Genomic DNA, 19716 nt, shown 5'->3' with positions numbered 1-19716 from the left:
CTGAAGCCTACTTGTGACAATAAGCTATTATTATTGATAGACAAAGTCTTTGGAGGCAGTGTTGTTACAACATCTGAAGGTAAGACATTTGGTCCTGTACATGCAGTTGGCAGGGTAGGACCTTCGCCTACCTGCTGTCTCCCCCCGCAGCCTCTTGCTCTTCAGCAGGTTGCCCACCTTCCTGCATCCCATGGCACACTTGCGCCTGGTCAGCTGGACTCCTCTTTCCCCTCCTACTTACTGCAGGAGGTGCCTCCCTCTGAATGTACAATTCCCATAGAGAACAGCATTTCACAGCAGAAATTGTGCAGTTTACTGATGACCAGAGGATTTCCTTTTTGGCCCTGAGGAAGTGCCCTGGTGCAGATGAAAATTGTATGAAAATTCTTAAATTGCACCCAGAAGAACTTTTTTAGCCATGGGTCGAAAGCCCAACAAGAGAGGCGGCTCTGGGCCTAATATTTGGAAATGAGGACGGGCAGGTGAAAGGCATATAAGTAGATGAGCATTTGGCGATCATAACAATAATTCAGTTTTAGGACAGTTATGGAAAAGGATAAAGATGGGCTGGGAATAAAAGGTCTTAACGGAGAAGGGCTAATTTTACTAAGATAAGATACGATTTGGCCCAAGTGGATTGAGAGCAGTTACTTGCAAATAAAACTATGTCTGAGCAGTGGAAGGCATTCAAGAATGAGACAGCGAGAGAAATTGGGCAAATATGTTCCTGCAACGGCAAAGGGTGGGACCAAGACCAGAAAACCTTGGGTGTCAAGGGACATAAAGGATCAAGGAAAAAAGAGACATTTATAATACCAAGGGCTCAACATAACAGAGCTCTGAATAAATATAAAAAGTGCAGGCGGAACTTAAAAAGAAACTAGGAGCGTGGTATAATGCCCAAAAAACAGTCCTGTTTTGGGCATGTATAGAGGAGTCGTTCCCAGCTCCTGCAGTGCCGAGTACGACCCCACTATCAAACGGGACTTTTTTATTCTGACCTCGGTTGGGGACACATACACAGACCGTACATACCTAATTTCCTACACTGACACGTTTAGCTTGTCAGTGCAGGAAAAGATCGGAGAGCCATTTTTAAATACCACCTGATCTCCTGACCCCCCTCGGACACCACACTGCGGCCTCTTGTGCTTTGGGGCTACATAGAAAGGCTTTACAGGACAGACAAGCAAGCACTAGACAATTCCAACACAGTGGCTCTGAGGTGTTTATCAATTTCTAAGGCAGGCAAATTTTCCCCCCATTATTTATCCAGCACAGAAATCCTAATTTATTAGCATTTCAACCACTATTTAAAAAAACTTCTGTGAACACAGATATTTTGCTTCTGTGAATACAGTTTACTTTAAAAAGTGTACAGTACACAGCTGCCTCACGGCGCTGAGGTCCCAGGTTCGATCCCGGCTCTGGGTCACTGTCTGTGTGGAGTTTGTACATTCTCCCCATGTCTGCGTGGGTTTCGCCCCACAACCAAAAATGTGCAGAGTAGGTGGATTGGCCACACTAAATTGCCCCTTAATTGGAAAAAATAATTGGGTAACCTAAATTTTTTTTAAAAAAGTGTACAGTTTACAAAGTGTAATGTCGCACAACACTAATTTTTGCATTTATCCCGTTGGCTCATGTTTCACAAATAATAGAAGTTAAATAAATGAGTAACGTGTAGAATCTGTTCAGGTAACTGTGTGATGAGTCTATGAGTGAGGAATCTATTCCTGTTTGAAGGTATAGCTCAGAGGATTACAAACCAAAAGAATGAAAACTGAGCTCACCTCAACATACACTGTGAAGATGCAGTGAGACCTGGAGGAGTTCCTATTCATTGTGTGGGATGCAATGATTCGGTTGGTTTCACCCTGTAACAATAAAGAGGAACAGTAGTGTCAGCAAGGTATTGAAAGGCAAAGCCCCACCATCACAGATGCCAGTCTTCAGCCAATTCAATTTGTTCCGTCTGATATCAAGGAGTGACTGAGTATACTGGAGGGCCTGACAATATCCGTGCTCGAGTGATGAATATTTCAGCTCCAGAACTAGCTGTCTCTCTAACCAAGCTATTGCCTATAGCTACAGCACTGGCACCAACTGGCAATATGAAAAATTGTCCAGGTACATCTTGTCCACAAAAAGCAGAATAATCTGGGGAATTAATGCCCCATCAGTCTCTCAAGCAGTTCCATTTACAACTCCTCAGGTTGAAGCAGCCCTTGACAAGTGCAACAAGATTAAGTTGGGCTGAGGATCGTAAGTGGAAATTAACATTCTTGCCACACAAGTGGCAGGCTATGACAATCTCCAGTAAGAGTGAATCTAACTCCACTGAATATTCAAAGCCATTCCCCATCAACAACACACGAAGGGTCTCTATTGTCCAGAAACTCATCTGGACCATATAATTAATTTGGTCTCAAAAGAAGGTCAGAGGCTGGGAATTCTGTGGTGCATATTTTGCCTTCAGACTTCTCAAAACCTGTCCATATCTACAAGGCACAAATCAGGAGCGTGATAGAATATTGTTCAACACTATCCAGGGTGGCACCCCATCCACCAAAACACCCTCTGCCATCACAGAGGCAGCAATATGTACCAAGATGCACTTCTGCAACTCACCAAGGCTTCTTCCACAGCACCTTCAGGGCAGGGCAGCATGGTAGCATAGTGGTTAGCACTGTGCTTCACAGCGCCAGGGTCCCAGGTTCAATTCCCCGCTGGGTCACTGTCTGTGCAGAGTCTGCACGTTCTCCCCGTGTGTGTGTGGGTTTCCTCTGGGTGCTCCGGTTTCCTCCCACAATCCAAAAACGTGTAGGTTAGGTGGAATGGCCATGCTACATTGCCCTTAGTGTCCAAAAAGGTGAGGAGGGTTATTGGGTTAGGGGGATAGGGTGGAAGTGAGGGCTTAAGTGGGTCGGTGCAAACTCGATGGGCCGAATGGCCTCCTTCAGCGCTGTATGTTCTATGTTCCAAACTTATGACTTCCACTCAATATAATGTTATAAATGTAGGGGGAGAATAACCTGTATAAATATAGGAATAGAATATAATCTATACATGGATGATCCCACTTACTAGGCATTTGTTTTCAGTGATTTTGATCCTATAATGGAATGATTTATGTTACAATTATGTAGGTGGTATCCTGAATTCATTCATGTAACCTACTAATTGATCTCTCACTGTGTTACCTGTACACAATCAGGCTGAAGGGATGCTGTTCGAATTGCCGATTCTGGCTGGTCCATATTTTCACTGATTGCATCACCTAATTGCCACCCTAACCATGATGAACTCACTATTGGAGTTATGACACATCAAATCCCATGACAGTGGTCAATGATGATTGCCTTCCACACATGAAATTACCTCTATCTGTTAACTGATCAAATAACAGGGTCTTGACGCATTGCACCTGTTTCTTTTGAATACAACTCAGGCAAAACATGGGCAATATGAGCTTATGTCCCAGGATGCTCGCAGCAGCTCCGGAGATTAAGTTTTTGTTCTGAGACTCCAGAGCAATCTGGGTGGCTCAGTAATGATGGACACAATGGGGGCGCCATTCACCCCCAAAATTTCTGTGTCCGATTTCGAGTGCATTTGACGGGGTGTTTATCGGCAGCTGCCGCTCTGAGAAACATCTCACCATTCAAGGCACTTTGCTGTTTGTTTTGGTGTCAGGGAGATTCTCTCCACCGAGGCCGCAGAGTGAATTCCTGCTGGCGAGCTTGAAAGGTTCCTCGCAGATCAGAGTACCATTCTGGAAGGCTGCCCCGATTCTGCCCCCCTTTCAGGCTCTCCCCCCCCCCCCCCCCCATTACTGCCTTCCCCCGAACCTTGGGGAGGCCCTCGGGAACCCTCTCTAAACCAGGCAAGACCCCCCCCGGCCCAATTCCTGATAGTGCCAACCTGGCGCTACCACCCTGGCACCTTGGCACTGCCAGCCTTGCACCCTGGTAGTGCCACTCTGGAACCCTGGCAGTGCCCCTGCCAGGGTGCCAGAGTGGCACTATAAGGGTGCAACGCTGGCAGTGCCAGGGTGCCCAGGTGCAACAGGGAGTGTCAAGGTTCTATCCTGCCCTTGCCCTGACCACCCTAATTGTCTGGGAGATTCCCCACCCCCAGATGTTGATACGCCTGGTCCACACTTGTGTGGACCAGTACTAAACAGCATCCTGGCGCGGTCTCACAGGTGCGACCGTTGAGCCCGGGTACTGGAAAAATCCAGCAAATGTATATTTAAATACATACGAAAGAGAAAATGCTGGAAAATCTCAGCAGGTCTGGCAGCATCTGAAGGGAGAGAAAAGAGTTAACGTTGCGATCCAAATGACCCTTTGTCAAAGGTCATCTGGACTCGAAACGTTAACTTTTTTCTCTCCCTTCAGATGCTGCCAGACCTGCTGAGATTTTCCAGCATTTTCTCTTTGGTTTCAGATTCCAGCAGCCACAGTAATTTGCTTTTATTTAAATACATGCGGCTCATTTAAAAATGCTGATCTGGGTCACGCCCAGTGAGGGGAAGATCCAGATCACGATGTCTCGCGAGATTCCATTGGAAGCCTCCCGACACCAAGTCAGGTGCGAATGGGCCGTTGAATCGCACCCCATAACTTTAATGCTTGCACAGGTATGGAAATCTGGAGATTGTGAAGCAACACCAGGTGTTAGAAGCATAAAAGTATAAGTAAATCACAAAACAGTGAAGTAGAAGAAGAATTGCACATAAAGCATGGAATAACTGTTTGCAATGTTATGAAAACACTGCTAGTTTATTTTCCTTCTGAATTCATTTTGGGGTTCAAAGTTAAAGCAGGGGTGCTATTTTCTGATCTGCTTCTGCTGGTTAGAATCTTTATCTGTTGACAAAGCAAACTGTAAACTCACAGGCAGTGCACTCCTGATGTTGCAAATAAATGCCGAGACTGTTCACATAGTTTCGGAAATCACCACCTGAATGTCAACTCCGGCTTAAATGAGTCCGAGTGGAATACTCCATTCTGCCACTAGATGGTGGAGGCCTACTTTGCTTCAGGCTTGACCTGTGGAAATTTCTTTCAGCATCTCCCTGTACACTTCTGGCTGGAAGCAAACGAAACGCCATTGTCTCACTTTCTTCTGTCAGTTTTAGAAATTGTCATGATCTTTCACCAGATCTCCACGTTTTTGGTACAAACACCTCAGGGACCAATAATGGTTTTGTTTAAAGTTGACGAAGTTTGAGATTCAAGACACTAACTAAGCAAAGCCTCAAGATGCCACAGGTTTTGAACATATAGAAATAAACTTGCACGTAAAAAGTCAAAAAGATAAAGCAATTCATAATATCTATCTTATACTTTAACATTCAAGGTGAATGTGAAGCACATGTGAATTAACAGGCAAACTGTGGTCCACTACAGCACGCTGTACGATGAATAGCAATTGCGATCAAGACGGATCTCATGGGTATCTCAGGAACCCAACCAGATGTCGGTAAACACTGTTGATTCAACCAATCTTGTTGAAACCCGGTCTCCTTTTGTCCCTCATGGAGGACTCCAAAGTTTTCACTTCCAAAGATCAAGCATCTGAATTTCCTCAAAGCCGCTCCAACTCGGACTGTTTCAATGACTCCATACCTCCCAGGGATTCAATCTCATTTTCTGAGACTGTTCTTCTGGATTTCCAAGTCTGCACTCCAATCTCTACTTACTGGTGCAATTTCAACACTTCAGTAGCAGGCCAGATTTGCTGGGCTGACAGTGCCCCTACATTTCACCAAACCCCAATCTCCCCATCCACTGCAAGCTATAAATGGCTCCCAGGACTTCTTCTGAGCCCTAGCCCTTTCCAGCAGGAAGCGAGTGACCTTTTGCAACCTTCTCAGCTCCCCAGGACTCTACCTGAGCCCTAACCGCAATACATTTGTTGCCTAAAGCCTTCTGACAGCTGTACCTTTTCGGTGTGGCCTTGTCCCCTTTTGTAGAATGTCTACTTCCCCAGCAAACACATAGATGAATTGAAACCCTCGGACTTTCTTAAGCATCATCCAACTCCATGATAACCTATCCTTCTGTGTCTCACTTAATACTTTAAATTAATTGTAGCTTTAACTCCCAAAACAAAACAGTTCTCTGGGGTGTGTTTCTTTGCAAGCAGTGTAGACACCTCATCTCCAATTCTCTAACTAAGTAAGCTCCACTGTTGTTTTAGGATCTGACCTTTCTAGCTGTTAATGCCTTAAGTCAATATGGCCCCAACTTTCAAGGTGCTTTAGTTGCATTTATCCCATTTTCTACAGTTAAATGTTAATCTTCCCAGAACTATTACTATGAAGCATAAACTAGGTATTTATAATAATATTTTATCTTTGAAATCACTCATGGCTGGGCTCCTCTAAGTCACCGTGCAAGTGAAGTGGCTGCCAAAAGTGTCAACCTCTGACGTCTGCCAGGCCCATGACCGAATCATAGAGATGCACAGAAGGAGATCATTGTGCTCTTTGAAGAACTATCCAATTTTTTCCATTCTCCCACATTTCCTCCATCACCCTGAAAATCTTTCCTTTTCAGGTATATATCCAATTCCCTTTTAAAAACTTCCCTGTTTCTGTACTTCCCTGATAGTACAGAGGTTGAATATTGATGAAAACGCAAAGGGGTGCTGATTGATAATAATCAGAGTCATCTTACCAACCAATCAACACCCCTCTTCTCTTGCATCAAAAATTGTTGCAATTGTTTGAATTTTGCATTCTTGTGTTTGTCCTGTTGAGTGCAAGATGAAAAACTTTGGTGACATCGCTTATCAATATTCCCTTTTCAAAGTTAATTTGAATATTCTTCCAGAAACTTTCAGCCAGGGCATTCCAATTTGTTGCATTAAAATTTTCTCCTAACTTCCCACTCCTTTTCATCCTTTATTTTAAATCTGTTGGGTGGATACCATCCCACCTACTAACAGAACCAACTCCTCTCAATTTAATCTTATCAAAATCTGCCATAAATTTACCACCTGTACTTATTCTTTCCTGAATTTTCTCTGCTCTGTTCTGCTAAAACCTTTCTTTTCATTAGAACAGGAGCTGATGACGATGGTGAATAAAAATATCAAATGCAAGGTTCAGTTCTTTCACGCCCGAAGATCTTAAAAAGTAATTCACAACCAACGACCAATGAAGTGTAGTCACTTTTGTTTGGAGGCAATGGAGCCAACCCAATGGCACAGCAAGACTTCATGAACAACAATGAGATGAATGTCTACTTAAATCTGTGCTTGGTGGTGTAGATGAGGGGAGACATGGGGCTGGATGCTCCGCAGCCCCGTGGCAAAATCGCGTTTGGCATGGGGGCGGAGAATCCATTTTCACGCCAAAATCAGGCCCGGCGCCAGTCCGGCGATTCTCCGGGACCTGAGAATTGGCGTATTCGCACTCCGCACGGCTGGGGGGCCCATTGCTAGAGGCCCGCCCACGATCCTCCACTCCCAACCGGCCGAGTTCTCGATGGCGTGATTCTAACCACCTATCGCCGGGTCCGTGGCTGCACATGCGGACGGTGGTGGCCTGCAGTGGATCAGCCCTCCTCCGACTGTGGCAGCGTTGGACTGAGTCCGCAGCCACCACGCCGAGTTCCCAATGGGTGAGACCATGAGAGACGCACTCCATCGGAAACTCGGCCGATTGGGGGCGGAGCATCGAGGGCGGGCCTTAGGCAATGTCCTGAGGCCATTGATACATGGCGCGCCACTTTGGAGGGGGCCGCCCCTGATTTCGTTGGAAACTTGGATTCTCCGGCCATTCATCAAAAGCGATTTTGGCGTAGGCGACCAGGGAATCCAGCCCTATGGTTCTTCATTCACGAAATCAAACCCAGTTGGATTATCCGTTCCTGACACTAAGTGTTGACACCAGGGCAGGATTAGCAGAGTTCTACGACAGCAAATCTGGGGCCGTACCTGGACCAATTCACCAACCATAGAGGGGCAGGCACTGTCGCCACATGGAACACAATCAATTCAAATGGAAAATGGTGTCGGATTCACCGGGGTTGGATTGGCACTTGAAAGGCTGACAAACTGCAGCCACATATTAGCACTCCACTCCCCACACACACATACTTCCCAGTCAACAAGATGGCACTGGTTGTGCTGGAATGTTCCCATCCCATTGATGGGACAGCTAGGGCCAGAGGGTACTTGAAGGATGGCCTGGGGGGGGGGGGGGGGGGGGGGGGGGCGGCACCCATACGACCCATGACACTAAGTTTGCAGTGGGCAGTCAACTGCATTTGCAGCTGCATGGCTGCGGCAATGGTGTTCCATGCTCGTCCACCACAACCCCACCGGCCAGCCCCTGCTACTCCCCCTGGCCCTGGCAGAAGCCTCCTGGCTAGCGGCACAACTGTCAGCACTGTATGGCGATGTTGGACACTTTCTATGCCCCCTCTCTCTTGGTCATGATTTTTGAAAGCACAAGTGAACCTTGCCGTCAAGAATCATCATCTCAGGAATTCAGGGAGTGAAAGAAGCCGCGTTTTGGCCTTTGCCTCACTGGTAGCCCGGAGACGGATCCTTTAAATGTGGAGGGACTCGAAGCCCCCGAGTGTGGAGACTTGGGTCAGTGACATGGCTGGGTTTCTCAAGCTGGAGAAAATAAAGTTTGCCTTGAGAGGTTCAATGCTGGGGTTCTCTCGGAGGTGGCAGCCGTTCGGCGACTTTCTCGGGGAAAATTAATATGTCAGCAGAAGCAGCATTCTGAAGGGGGGAGGAGGGTGCAGGTAGGTGCAATATGGTTAAGGGATGTACAGAGGGGTTGGGTGGGAAATGTCTAGTTTACCTTGTTGATGTTTATGTTATTATTGTTTTGTTTGTTATTATAAAAATTTAGCAAATGCTTCAATAAAAATATTTTTTAAAAAAGAATTAGCACCTCCACGCCCCCCCCCCCATCCCACACCTCTCCCCCCCCCCCCCCCCCCCCCCCCCCGCCCACCGCTGGAGAATTGTGATTTGACGTGAACCCGGCACCCGCCACAATTTCAAAGTCAAAATCGATTCTTCGTCGGCTGACGGAGAATCGCGTCTGCCATCCTCGTTGCCTCAAATTCAAGGGTTGCAGACGTGAATTGATCAATTGCTCCAATAATAGGTTACTCGATGTTATGTTTTCTTAATTTATTTGTTCCAGAATGTAGCTAGGCCAGCATTTATTGCCTAACCCTAATTGAACCGCTGCAGGTACACCCACAATGCTTTATAGGGGGTTTCAGGATTTTGACCCAGTGTTGGTGAAGGAATAATGAAATAGTTCCAAAAGTTAGAAATAATTGTGCATTAGACTCAAAATGCAGAAGTTTGAATGTATTTCTTCCTACTCGCCATGTAGCTGATAAATGTGATTCCAGTGCAGTAGTAAATGTGGCAGCATGGGCTATTTATTCTCATTGCAATTCATTCTTATTTTTTAATGAATAATAAAAGTAAATGTAAAGTCCGCATAGTCCCAGATGACCATAGACTGATGGTGACTGGTGGTGATATAACCTGAGGTTAACCACACCTCAGGAGAGGGGCAAGGCTGCGAAGGCAGGACTTCCATGACTACCTCAGCTGGTATTGAATTGAACCCGCGCTATGGGCCTTGCTCTACATCACAAACCAGCGTCCAGTCAACTGAGTTACACCGGCCCCCAAATCAAAGTGGAGAATGTATGCATCAGTCCCACTACCTCTCACAAGTGAAGTGAGCGCTCTACCACTTGAGCTAATTCCTAGGTTGAATGAATATCGTAACAATAGAACACAGATCTGACAGAACCACATCAAGTGTGATAAAACCTCATTCTCTTCTGCCAGTTATATAATCATGAGTTCCTTTGGGTAAGATGTTAAACCAAGGTCCCATCTGTTGGTTCCAATCTGTGTTATTGTTCTCTTGACACTCTTTCAAGAACAGCAGGGAGTTCTCCTGGTGCCCCAGTAAATACTGAACTAATGCCACCAAACACAGATTAACTGTTCGAAAACACAAGCATAATACTGAGAATGCTGCAAATATGACAGAACAGAAAATGCTGGAAGTGCACAGCGAATCATGGAAGCATTTATGAAACAGAGTTAACCTTCCAGGTTGATAACCTTTCATGAAAATCCATCACACAGGCAATAAATGCTGACCTTGCCAGATATAGAGAATGTGTAATTTTAAAAAGTCCATTCCCCCAACCTTCAACAAATCCTTTTCTCTTGGAGTACACAGGCGATTGGTTTAGGCCCCTTTAAATTTTATAAGCATGTGCACCAACTTAAAGGGACTGAATTCTGAGCAGCTCGCTTGGGAACTTGGAGCTTGAGGAGTGGTTGCGGCTGTTTACATGGAACATTATCCCCCCCCCCCCCCCCCCCCCCACACAAATCCTTGATGCCGCTCCCACCTCTCTTGAGCTTTCTCACGTACCTCAAACAGATAATTGAGAGCATCTTCTTCAGTGCTGACCCGATGGATAGAAAGCCCTCGGATTTGCACGCCATGGCTGTCCTCCACTACTGTCATATGGCCATCAGAGCCCTGACTCATAGGCAGGGTAGACAAAAGGTCAAAGAAAGTCTCATTGTAGATCTCCAAATAGGAGACATATATGGTGAGGGCAAGGTCTGCCTGTTCCTCCACCTCTTTAAAAATCTGTGGAAAAGAACAATCAAACTATTAGAAGTTCCGAAAAGGAGGCCGCACCGAGCTGAACAGGTTGAGTTAAAGGCAAAAGGATTAATGCAATAGAACAAAAGTACAGAGCAGTTACACTACCGGAGGAGACAGTTCACAGTTCATGGCCCGCCGGTTTTATACAGGATGCAGAAGGGAGCGCACTGCGCCTCAGTGGGGGAGTGTGTATTTCCCCATAATAAATATCAATCCCCCAGCCTCATAGGTATCCCATGATCTGCTTAAGGTTTCATTCGTGTCCCATGACTGCTTAATCCCAGGTTATGACATGAACAATTTACAAGTCAGGAACAGTCGAGCTGTAGTCACTCCCATACCCTCTGAAACTAAAGTATTCCCCTTGTGATCTGAACTGATCTCCATGTCTCTTGTACCTGTACTTCTTCAACCTCTTTAAATATGCCCTAAGGTAACACATGGAAAGGCTAAATCAGATGGGTTACCTGTTGCATTTCGCAGTACTTAAACTTACAGGTTTAATTGTTTTCATTCAATTTGTTGAAAGAGAAAGAAAGCAAGAAAGAAAATGTGCACATTGACATTGCACCTTTCGTGACCTCAGGACATTCCAAAAGGCTTCAGGTCCAATCAAGTGCTTTTCACGTGCATTCACTGTTATAATGTAGGTAAACATGACAACAATGTTCATCAAACAGCAATGAAATTCTTACCAAATATCTGTTTTAGTGATTGAAGGATGCATGTTGAGCAGGACAACACCACTGAAGAACACCATTGCTTTTCTTCAAATTGTGTCACAGGATCCTTTACATCCACCCGAAGACAAGGTGAAGCCTCCATTTAATGTCTCAATTGAAAGACAGCGGCTCCAATCCTTTTTATTCATTAACAGGGTTTATTCATTTGCTGGATCAGTCGCTGGCTGGTCCAGCATTTAATGCCCATCCCTAATCTCCATTGAGAAGGTAATGGTGAGCTGCCTTCTTGAGCCACTGCACTCCATGTGGTGTAGGTTTGACCATTCACGCCTGCTCCGCCATTCATTATGATCATGATTTATTATCAATGGGCGGCACGGTAGCATATTGGTTAACACTGCTGCTTCACAGCCCCAGGGTCCCAGGTTCGATTCTGCACGTTCTGCTTGTGTCTGAATGGGCTTCCTCCGGGGTCTCCGATTTCCTCCCACAAGTCCAGAAAGATGTGCTGTTAGGTAATTTGGACATTCTGCATTGTCCCCCTGTGTACCCGAACAGGCGCCGAAATGTGGCGATGAGGGGCTTTTCACAGTAAGTCATTGCAGTGTTAATGTTAGCTTAATTGTGACAATAAAGATTATTTTTATTAAGAAGTTTAATACCCTGGTCCAGCCTTTCCCCATATTCCTTGCTCTCTTTATCCTCAAGAACTATATCTAACTCTTTCTGGTTTAGTACAGTATGTAAACAACTGGCTTGTAAAGCAGAACAAGGCCAACAGCACAGGTTCAATTCCCGTACCAGCCTCTCCGAACAGGCGCCGGAATATGAAGACTAGGGGCTTTTCACAGTAAGTTCATTTGAAGCCTAAATGAAGCGATTTTCATTTCATTGCATTTTTAATTCTTGAAATTACACAACGTTTTCACCTCAACCATTTTCTGTGGTAGTGAATTCCACAGATTCACCATTCTCTGCGTGAAGAAATTTCTCCTCCCCTCAGTCCTAAAAGGTTTACCCCTTATCCTCATGACCCCTAGTTCTGTCGGGAGCATTCTTCACCATCGGGAGCATTCTTTCTAAATGTACCTGGTCTAATCCTGTTAGAAAGTTGTAAGATTCTGTGAGATCCCCACTCATTCTTCTAAACTTTAATGAACATAATCCTAACCAATTTAGTCTCTTCTCATATGACAGTCCCGCCATCCCAGGAATCAGCCTGATAAACCTTCGCTGCACTCCCTCCAAAGCAAGAGCATCCTTCCTCAGATAAGTACTCCAGAACTGCAGACAATACTCCAGGTGCGGCATCACCAATGCAACAAAACATCTCTATTCCTATTTTCAAATCCTCTCACTATGAAGGCCAACATACCATTTGCCTTCTTTACTGCCTGCTGTACCTGCACGCTTATTTTCAACGACTGATGCATGAGGACACCAAGGTCTCAATGAGTATCCACCTCTCTCAATTTACACTCAATCAAATAATAATCTGTTTTCCTATTTTTGCCATTGAAGCAGATAACCTCACAATTATTCTCATTATACTGTATCTGCCATGCATATGCCCACTCATTCAGCCTGACCAAAACCCACTGAAGCATCTCTGCATCCTCCTCAGAACTCACCCTCCCACCTAACTTTGCATCACCTGCAAATTTGGAGATAATACATTTTGTTCCCTAATCCAAATCATTAATATATAATGTGAACAATTGGGGTCCTAGCACAGATCCCTGAGGTATCCCACTAGTCACTGCCTGCCAAATGGAAAAAGACCCATTTATTCCAACTTTTTGATTCCTGTCTGCTAACCAGCTTTCTATCCATTTCAAAGCATGCCCCACAATCCCATGTGCTTTAACTTTGCATAGTAATCTGCTATGTCAGATCTTGTTGAAAGCTTTCTGAAAGTCTAAATAAACCACACCCACAGCTTTGCCCTGATCAACTCTACTAGTTACATCTTCAAAGAATTCTAGTAGATTTGTCAAGCATGATTTCCCTTTTGTGAATCCATGCTGACTTTGTCTGATTACCCCACTGCTTTCCAAATGCTGTGCTATGAAATCCTTAAAAATGGACTCTAGCAACTCCTCTACTACCGACTTTAGGTTCACTGGTGTATAGGGGAGGCGGCGGCGTACTGGTATTGTCACTGGATTAGTAATCTAGAGACCCAGGATAATGATCTGGGGACCCGATCACGGCAGGAATTAAAAGTCTAATGATGATCGTGAAACCATTGTCGATTGTCGTAAAAACCCATCTGGTTCACTAATGTTCTTTAGGGATAAAAATCTACTAGCCTTACTTGGTCTGGCCACATGTGACTCCAGGCCCACAGCAATATGATTGACTCTGAAATGCCCTCTGAAATGACCTAGCAAGCTACTCATTTGTATACAACCGCTGCAAAAACACAAAAAGAAATGAAACCAGACCACCATGCACCGGAAACAACAACGGCCAACCCAGCCCTGTCGACCCTGCAAAGTCCTCTTTACTAACATCTAGGGTCTTGTGCCAAAGATGGGAGAGCTGTCTCGCAGACTAGTGAAGCAACAGCCTGACATAGTCATACTCACAGAATCATACCATAGAATCATTACAGACAATATCCCAGACAGCACTATCACCATTCCTAGGTATATCCTGTCTCATCGATAGGACAGATCAAACAGAGGAGACACACAGTGGTATACAGTCGGGAGGGTGTTGCCCTGGGCGTCCTCAGCATCGACTCTGGACCCAATGAAGTCTCATGGCTTCAGGTTAAACATGGCCAAGGAAACTTGCCGATTGCCACGTAACGGCCACTATCAGCTGATAAATCATTACTCCTCCATGTTGAACACCACTTGGAGGAAGTACTGAGGGTGGCAAGGGCGCTGAATATACTCTGGGTGAGGGACTTCAATGTTCATCACTAAGAGTGGCTCGGTAGTACAACCACAGAATCATAGAATTTACAGTGCAGAAGGAGGCCATTCGGACCATCGAGTCTGCACCGGCTCTTGTAAAGAGCACCCTACCCAAGCCCACATCCCCACCCTATCCCCACAATCCAGCAACCCTATCCAACACTAATGGCAATTTTGGACACTAAGGGCAATTTAGCCTGGCCAATCCACCTAACCTGCACATCTTTGGACTGTGGGAGGAAACCGGAGCACCCGGAGGAAATCCACGCACACACGAGGAGAACATGCAAACTCCGCACAGACAGTGACCCAAGCCGGGAATCGGGACCCTGGAGCTGTGAAGCAATTGTGCTAACCACTATGCTACTTTGCTGCCCATGAGCAAGCTTGCCAGGTCCTAAAGGACATAACTGCTGGACTGGGACTGCGGCAGGTGGTGAGGAAACTAACAAGAGGGAAAAACGTACTTGACCTCACCCTCACCAACCTGCCTGCTGCAGATGCATCTGTTCATGACAGTATCGGTAGGAGTTACCATTTTGGAGTCAAAGTCCCATTTTCACATTGAGGATACTCTCCATTGTGTTGTGTGGCACTGCAACCATGCTAAATGGGACAGACTTTGAACAGATCTAGCAACTCAAGACTGGGCATCCATGAGGCACTCTGGGCCATCAGCAGCAGTAGAATTGTATACAACCACAATCTGTAATCTCATGGCCCGTCATCTTCCCCCACTCTACCATTACCATCAAGCCAGAGGATCAACCCTGGTTCAATGAAGAGTGCAGGAGAACATGCCAGGAGCAACACCAGGCATACTGAAAATGAGGTGTCAACCTGGTGAAGTTACAACACAGGACTACTTGTGTGCCAAACAGCATAAGCAGCAAATAATAGACAGAGCTAAGCGATTTTCCAACCAGCGCATCAGATCTAAGGTCTCCAGTCCTGCCACATCCAGCCTTGAATGATGGGGGACAAGTAAACAACTCACTGGAGGAGGAGACTCCACAAATATCCCCATCCTCAATGATGGAGGAGCCCAGCACATATGTGCAAAGGACAAGGCTGAGGCATTCACAGCAATCTTCAGCCAGAAGTGCCGAGTGGTTGATCCATCTCAGTCTCCCCCAGAGATCTCCAGCATCACAGATATCAATCTTCAGACAATAAGATTCACTCCACATGACATCAAGAAACGGCTGAAGGCACTGGATACTGAAAAAGGCTATTTGTCCTGGCAATATTCTGACAATAGAACTGAAGACTTGTGCTCCAGAATTTGATGCACCCCTAGCCAAGCTGTTCCAGTACAGCTACCACTCTGGCACCTACCCGGCAATGTGTAAAATTGCCTAGGTGTACACATGAACCAGGACAAATCCAACCCAGCCAATTACTGCCCTATCAGTCTACTCTCCGTCATCAGCAAAGTGATGGAAGGAGTCATAAACAGTGCTATCAAGCGGCACTTACTCGGCAGTAACCTGCTCGTGGATGCTCAGTTTGGGTTCCGCCAGGGTCACTCAGCTCCTGCCCTCATTATAGCCTTGGTTCAAACATGGCCAAAAGAGCTGAATGCCAGAGGTGAGGTGAGAGTGATTGCCCTTGATATCAAGGCAGCATTTGACTGAGTATGGCATCAAGGAGCCCGAGCTAAACTGGAGTCAATGGGAATCAGGGGGAAAACTATCCGCTGGTTGGAATTATACCTGGCACGAAGGAAGATGATAGTGGTTGGAGGTCCCTCATAATTTTATACATCTTAATCATGTCCCACTTCTGTCTCCTCTGCTCTGAGGAAAACAACCTCAGTCTATTCAATCTCATTTCATAACTAAAACTGAAACCAGAGAACATCCTGGCAAATCTCCTCTTCACACTTACCAGTGCCATCACATCCCTCCTATAATGTGAGTTCCAGGATTGCACACAATACACTGGCCTAACCAACATTTTATAGAGTTCCAGCATAACCTTATTCTTCAGAACCCAAACTGAGCATCCAAGAGCAGGTTATTACTGAGTAAGTTCTGCATGATAGTGATGTTGATGATCCTTCCCACCACTTGAGATTGCTAGATCTCCTTGAGTTGCTAGATCTATTCAAAGTCTATCCCATTTACCACAGTAGTAGTGCCACAAAACATGGTAGAGGGCATCCTCTTTTTTTTTAGAGATTTAAAAAAAGAAATTTAGAGTAACCAATTCATTTTTTCCAATTAAGGGGCAATTTAGTGTGGCCAATCCACCTACCCTGCACATCTTTGGGTTGTGGGGCGAAACCCACTCAAACATGGGGAGGATGTGCAAACTCCACATGGTCAGTGACCCAGAGCCGGGATTGAACCTGGGAACTTTGCGTCGTGAGGCAGCAATGCTAACCACTGTGCCACCGTGCTGCCCTGAGGGCATCCTGAATGTAAAGACAGGACTTTGTCTCCATAAGGGCTCTACAGTGGTCACTCCTACCGATACTGTCATGGACATATGGATCTGTGGTAAACAGGGTGATGACTAAGAGGCCAAGTATATTTTTCCTCCTTGTTGATTCCCTGCTGCAGGTCCAGTCTACCATCTATGTCCTTTAAGACACAGCCAGCTCAGTCTGTGGTGGTATTTGGAGCCATTCTTGATGATGGATACTAAAGTTGTCCACCCAGAGTACATTCTGCACCAATGCCACCATCAGTGCTTCCCCCACATGCTGTTCAACATGGATGAACACTGATTCATCAGCTGAGGGAGGGGGGTATAGGGGCAGGTTTAGCACAATGGGCTAAGACAGCTGACTTGTAATGCAGAACAAGACCAGCAGCGCGGGTTCAATTCCCGTTCCAGCCTCCCCGAACAGGCGCCGGAATGTGGCGACTAGGGGCTTTTCACAGTAACTTCATTGAAGCCTACGTGTGACAATAAGCGATTGATACTGATATTGATATTAATCAGCAGGAGGTATCCTTGCCCACATTTGAGCTGGTGCCATGAGACTGTATACCATTGTGCCGTCACCATCTGCTTGGTCTGTCCTGCTGGTGGCACAGGATATATCCAGGAATGATGATGGTGGTGACTGGGACATCGACTGTAAAGTATGATTCTGTCAGTGTGACTATGTCAGGCTGCCGCTTGACTACTCTGTGAGACAGTTCTCCCAACTTTAGCACAAGCCCCTGAACGTAGAGTCGACAAGGCTGGGTTTGCTAATGTCGGTGCCTGGGTCGATGCCAGGGGGCCTGTCCGGCTTCTTTCCCTTTTGTTTTCTTTGTAGTGGTTGAATACAACTGAGCCATTTCCAACAGCATTTAAGAGTCAGCTAGATTTTTGTGGGTCTGGAGTCACATGTAGACCAGTCCCAGATAAGGATGGCAGGTTTCTTTCCCGAAAGACATTCGTCAAATAGTTGGGTAATTACAACAATCAACAATGATTTCATGGTCATTGGACATCATTAGAATTTTAGGACGCGATTCTCCGGCCTCGTGCTCTCACTCATGCCGGTGAATAGAGGGAGAGGCCAAAAACAAGATCCGCCCAGGCGCCAAACAGTTTGCGTTGCGACCAGCCGCTCCCATAGGCAAAATCGGGATCACGCCATAGCGTGGGGAGAAACCAATTATCACCACTTAAGCCCCATTTCCATACAATTAACGAGAGCAATCCCATATCCAACGGTCTCCCGTCATTCAACAGCCTCCCCAGCAAATGCTCACACTGGTATCAAATCGAATTCCTTTTGAAAAACATGAACCTGCCGGAAGGGTTTCTGTGGGGAGCCGAGGAGGTGAGTAGCCATCTTTTCTCACAGGCAAAGAGCCCGGTGTGCTGGGCTTGCCACCCCAGTGCTCAGTGAGGTGTGGGGGACCCTCTGCAAGGGGGGGCTGCCACTGGGGAGGGGGTGAGCTGGGGAGATGGGCCTGGGGTCAGCCCGCACTGCAGAAGGAAGTGACAGATGCATCATAATGGATTTGCAAAAAGGTGTTTAATGCATTGTACAAACCCCACTCCCGGTGGTGCCGCCCCCCCCCCCCCCCCAACCCCCACCGCTCCTCCTCACTCCCTACTTACCCCCCACCCCCTCCCTCCCCTCCCGGTGCCCTCAGTGGTCCTTGACATGCTTGGCCCTCCTAGATCTACCACTACATCTTGGCGTTTCCCCAGGATGCACATCAGAGATGGAGGTAGCCATCTGCTTACCTTGCCTTTGATGCCCCGGCAGGCATCCTCTGGGGCCCTGGGGCCCTAGCTCACTTGTCGGCAGCACATGCACAGTCGCACCGCCCTGTCCCATGTGTTGGCTGCGAGACACGACCTCACCATCGGGGTGGAACCCGGGGGGAGCTGGTGCCCACCATCGCCACTCCGTAATAATCCATGGAACGGGTCCGGCCTGGCACCCGGCCTCCCCCTCCTCCTGTCTGGTCCCTCAGGGCTCTGGGGTTCACCTTAGGACAGCATTGGCTGCCTTGTGGCTCACTGTCCGGGATCCTCGGGGGAACAGGACATCCCCTCTGGCCTCCACAGCGTCTAACAGCCTCCCCAGGTCAGCGTCGCTGAATCTTGGGGCCGGTCTCCTCAGTGCCACTGTTGCGAGCTGGCTGGGGTTGGCTGAGCAAGTGCCGCTTAAGTGCTGCTCGACCTTGCTAGCGAGGGGCCAGCGAGCGCAGTTTCGGCGAATCAGCTGGTGAGCCTTAATTTGCGGCAAGAAGCCCAAGAGGTTTCGTAAAATGGACCAATTAACATTGAATAGCTTTGCCAGCCTCGCTGGGCTCGGGAAGCTCGGGACAATTCCCGCTTGCTACCACACTTAGAAAATTTCCGGAAAATTGCGCCCTTAATTCCAGATGTCTTATTGAGGTTAAATTCCACCGTCTGCCGTGGTGCAACACCTCATCATTACTACATTGAAGCGCTAGCCAAGGTTGTGTCCTCAAGTCTCAGGGATAAAATTTGCATAATGCCAAGTTGTAAAAAGCAGATGAGTCAAATTGAACAAAGTGGTTGACCACGGTTTATCCACATTGAGAGAAATCCATTTGTGCAGTAAGGAACAGAAGCATTCCTCTCACCTCACTGATCTAATGCCTTAGTCTTTGTTTGCTCTCACTCCCTTCCATTTCACCACTTCCTCTTCCTAAATTAATCAAAAGGCTGTGGATTATAGTTCCACTCCAGCACTTGAGCAAATAAATCTAGATTGTCGTTTCAGTGCAGTACTGAGGTAACATTACAATATTGGTAGTTCGTTCTTTGCACCATTTGTAATGACCATTTTGATACTTGACAGGATTGATACTGGGAGGATGTTCCCATTTGTGGGGGAGTGTAGAAGCAGGGGAATAGAGTTTAAGAGTCTTCCAGATTTTAGGATACTTTTTTTCTAAGACAATCATTAGTATGAGGAATT

General features: G+C 46.5%; 1 protein-coding gene across 3 annotated transcripts in view; it reads right to left on the bottom strand.

Annotated features, from left to right (window-relative positions):
- The window catches only part of kif9 (kinesin family member 9), a 200068-nt gene that overhangs the window by 163085 nt on the left and 17267 nt on the right, over nt 1-19716 (bottom strand). For all 3 annotated transcript variants that reach the window (XM_038808918.1, XM_038808916.1, XM_038808917.1), the window contains exons 5-6: nt 10454-10678; nt 1794-1877 (exon numbers count right to left, since the gene is read on the bottom strand). In XM_038808918.1, coding sequence (XP_038664846.1) covers nt 1794-1877; nt 10454-10678 — 309 coding nt within the window. The remainder of the gene's footprint in view (nt 1-1793; nt 1878-10453; nt 10679-19716) is intronic.

Source organism: Scyliorhinus canicula, chromosome 10 (assembly GCF_902713615.1).
Source record: "Scyliorhinus canicula chromosome 10, sScyCan1.1, whole genome shotgun sequence".
NCBI classification, from domain to species: Eukaryota; Metazoa; Chordata; class Chondrichthyes; order Carcharhiniformes; family Scyliorhinidae; genus Scyliorhinus; species Scyliorhinus canicula.
Note: the sequence above shows the minus strand (reverse complement) of the source record. Positions and strands in the feature narration are given on the sequence as shown.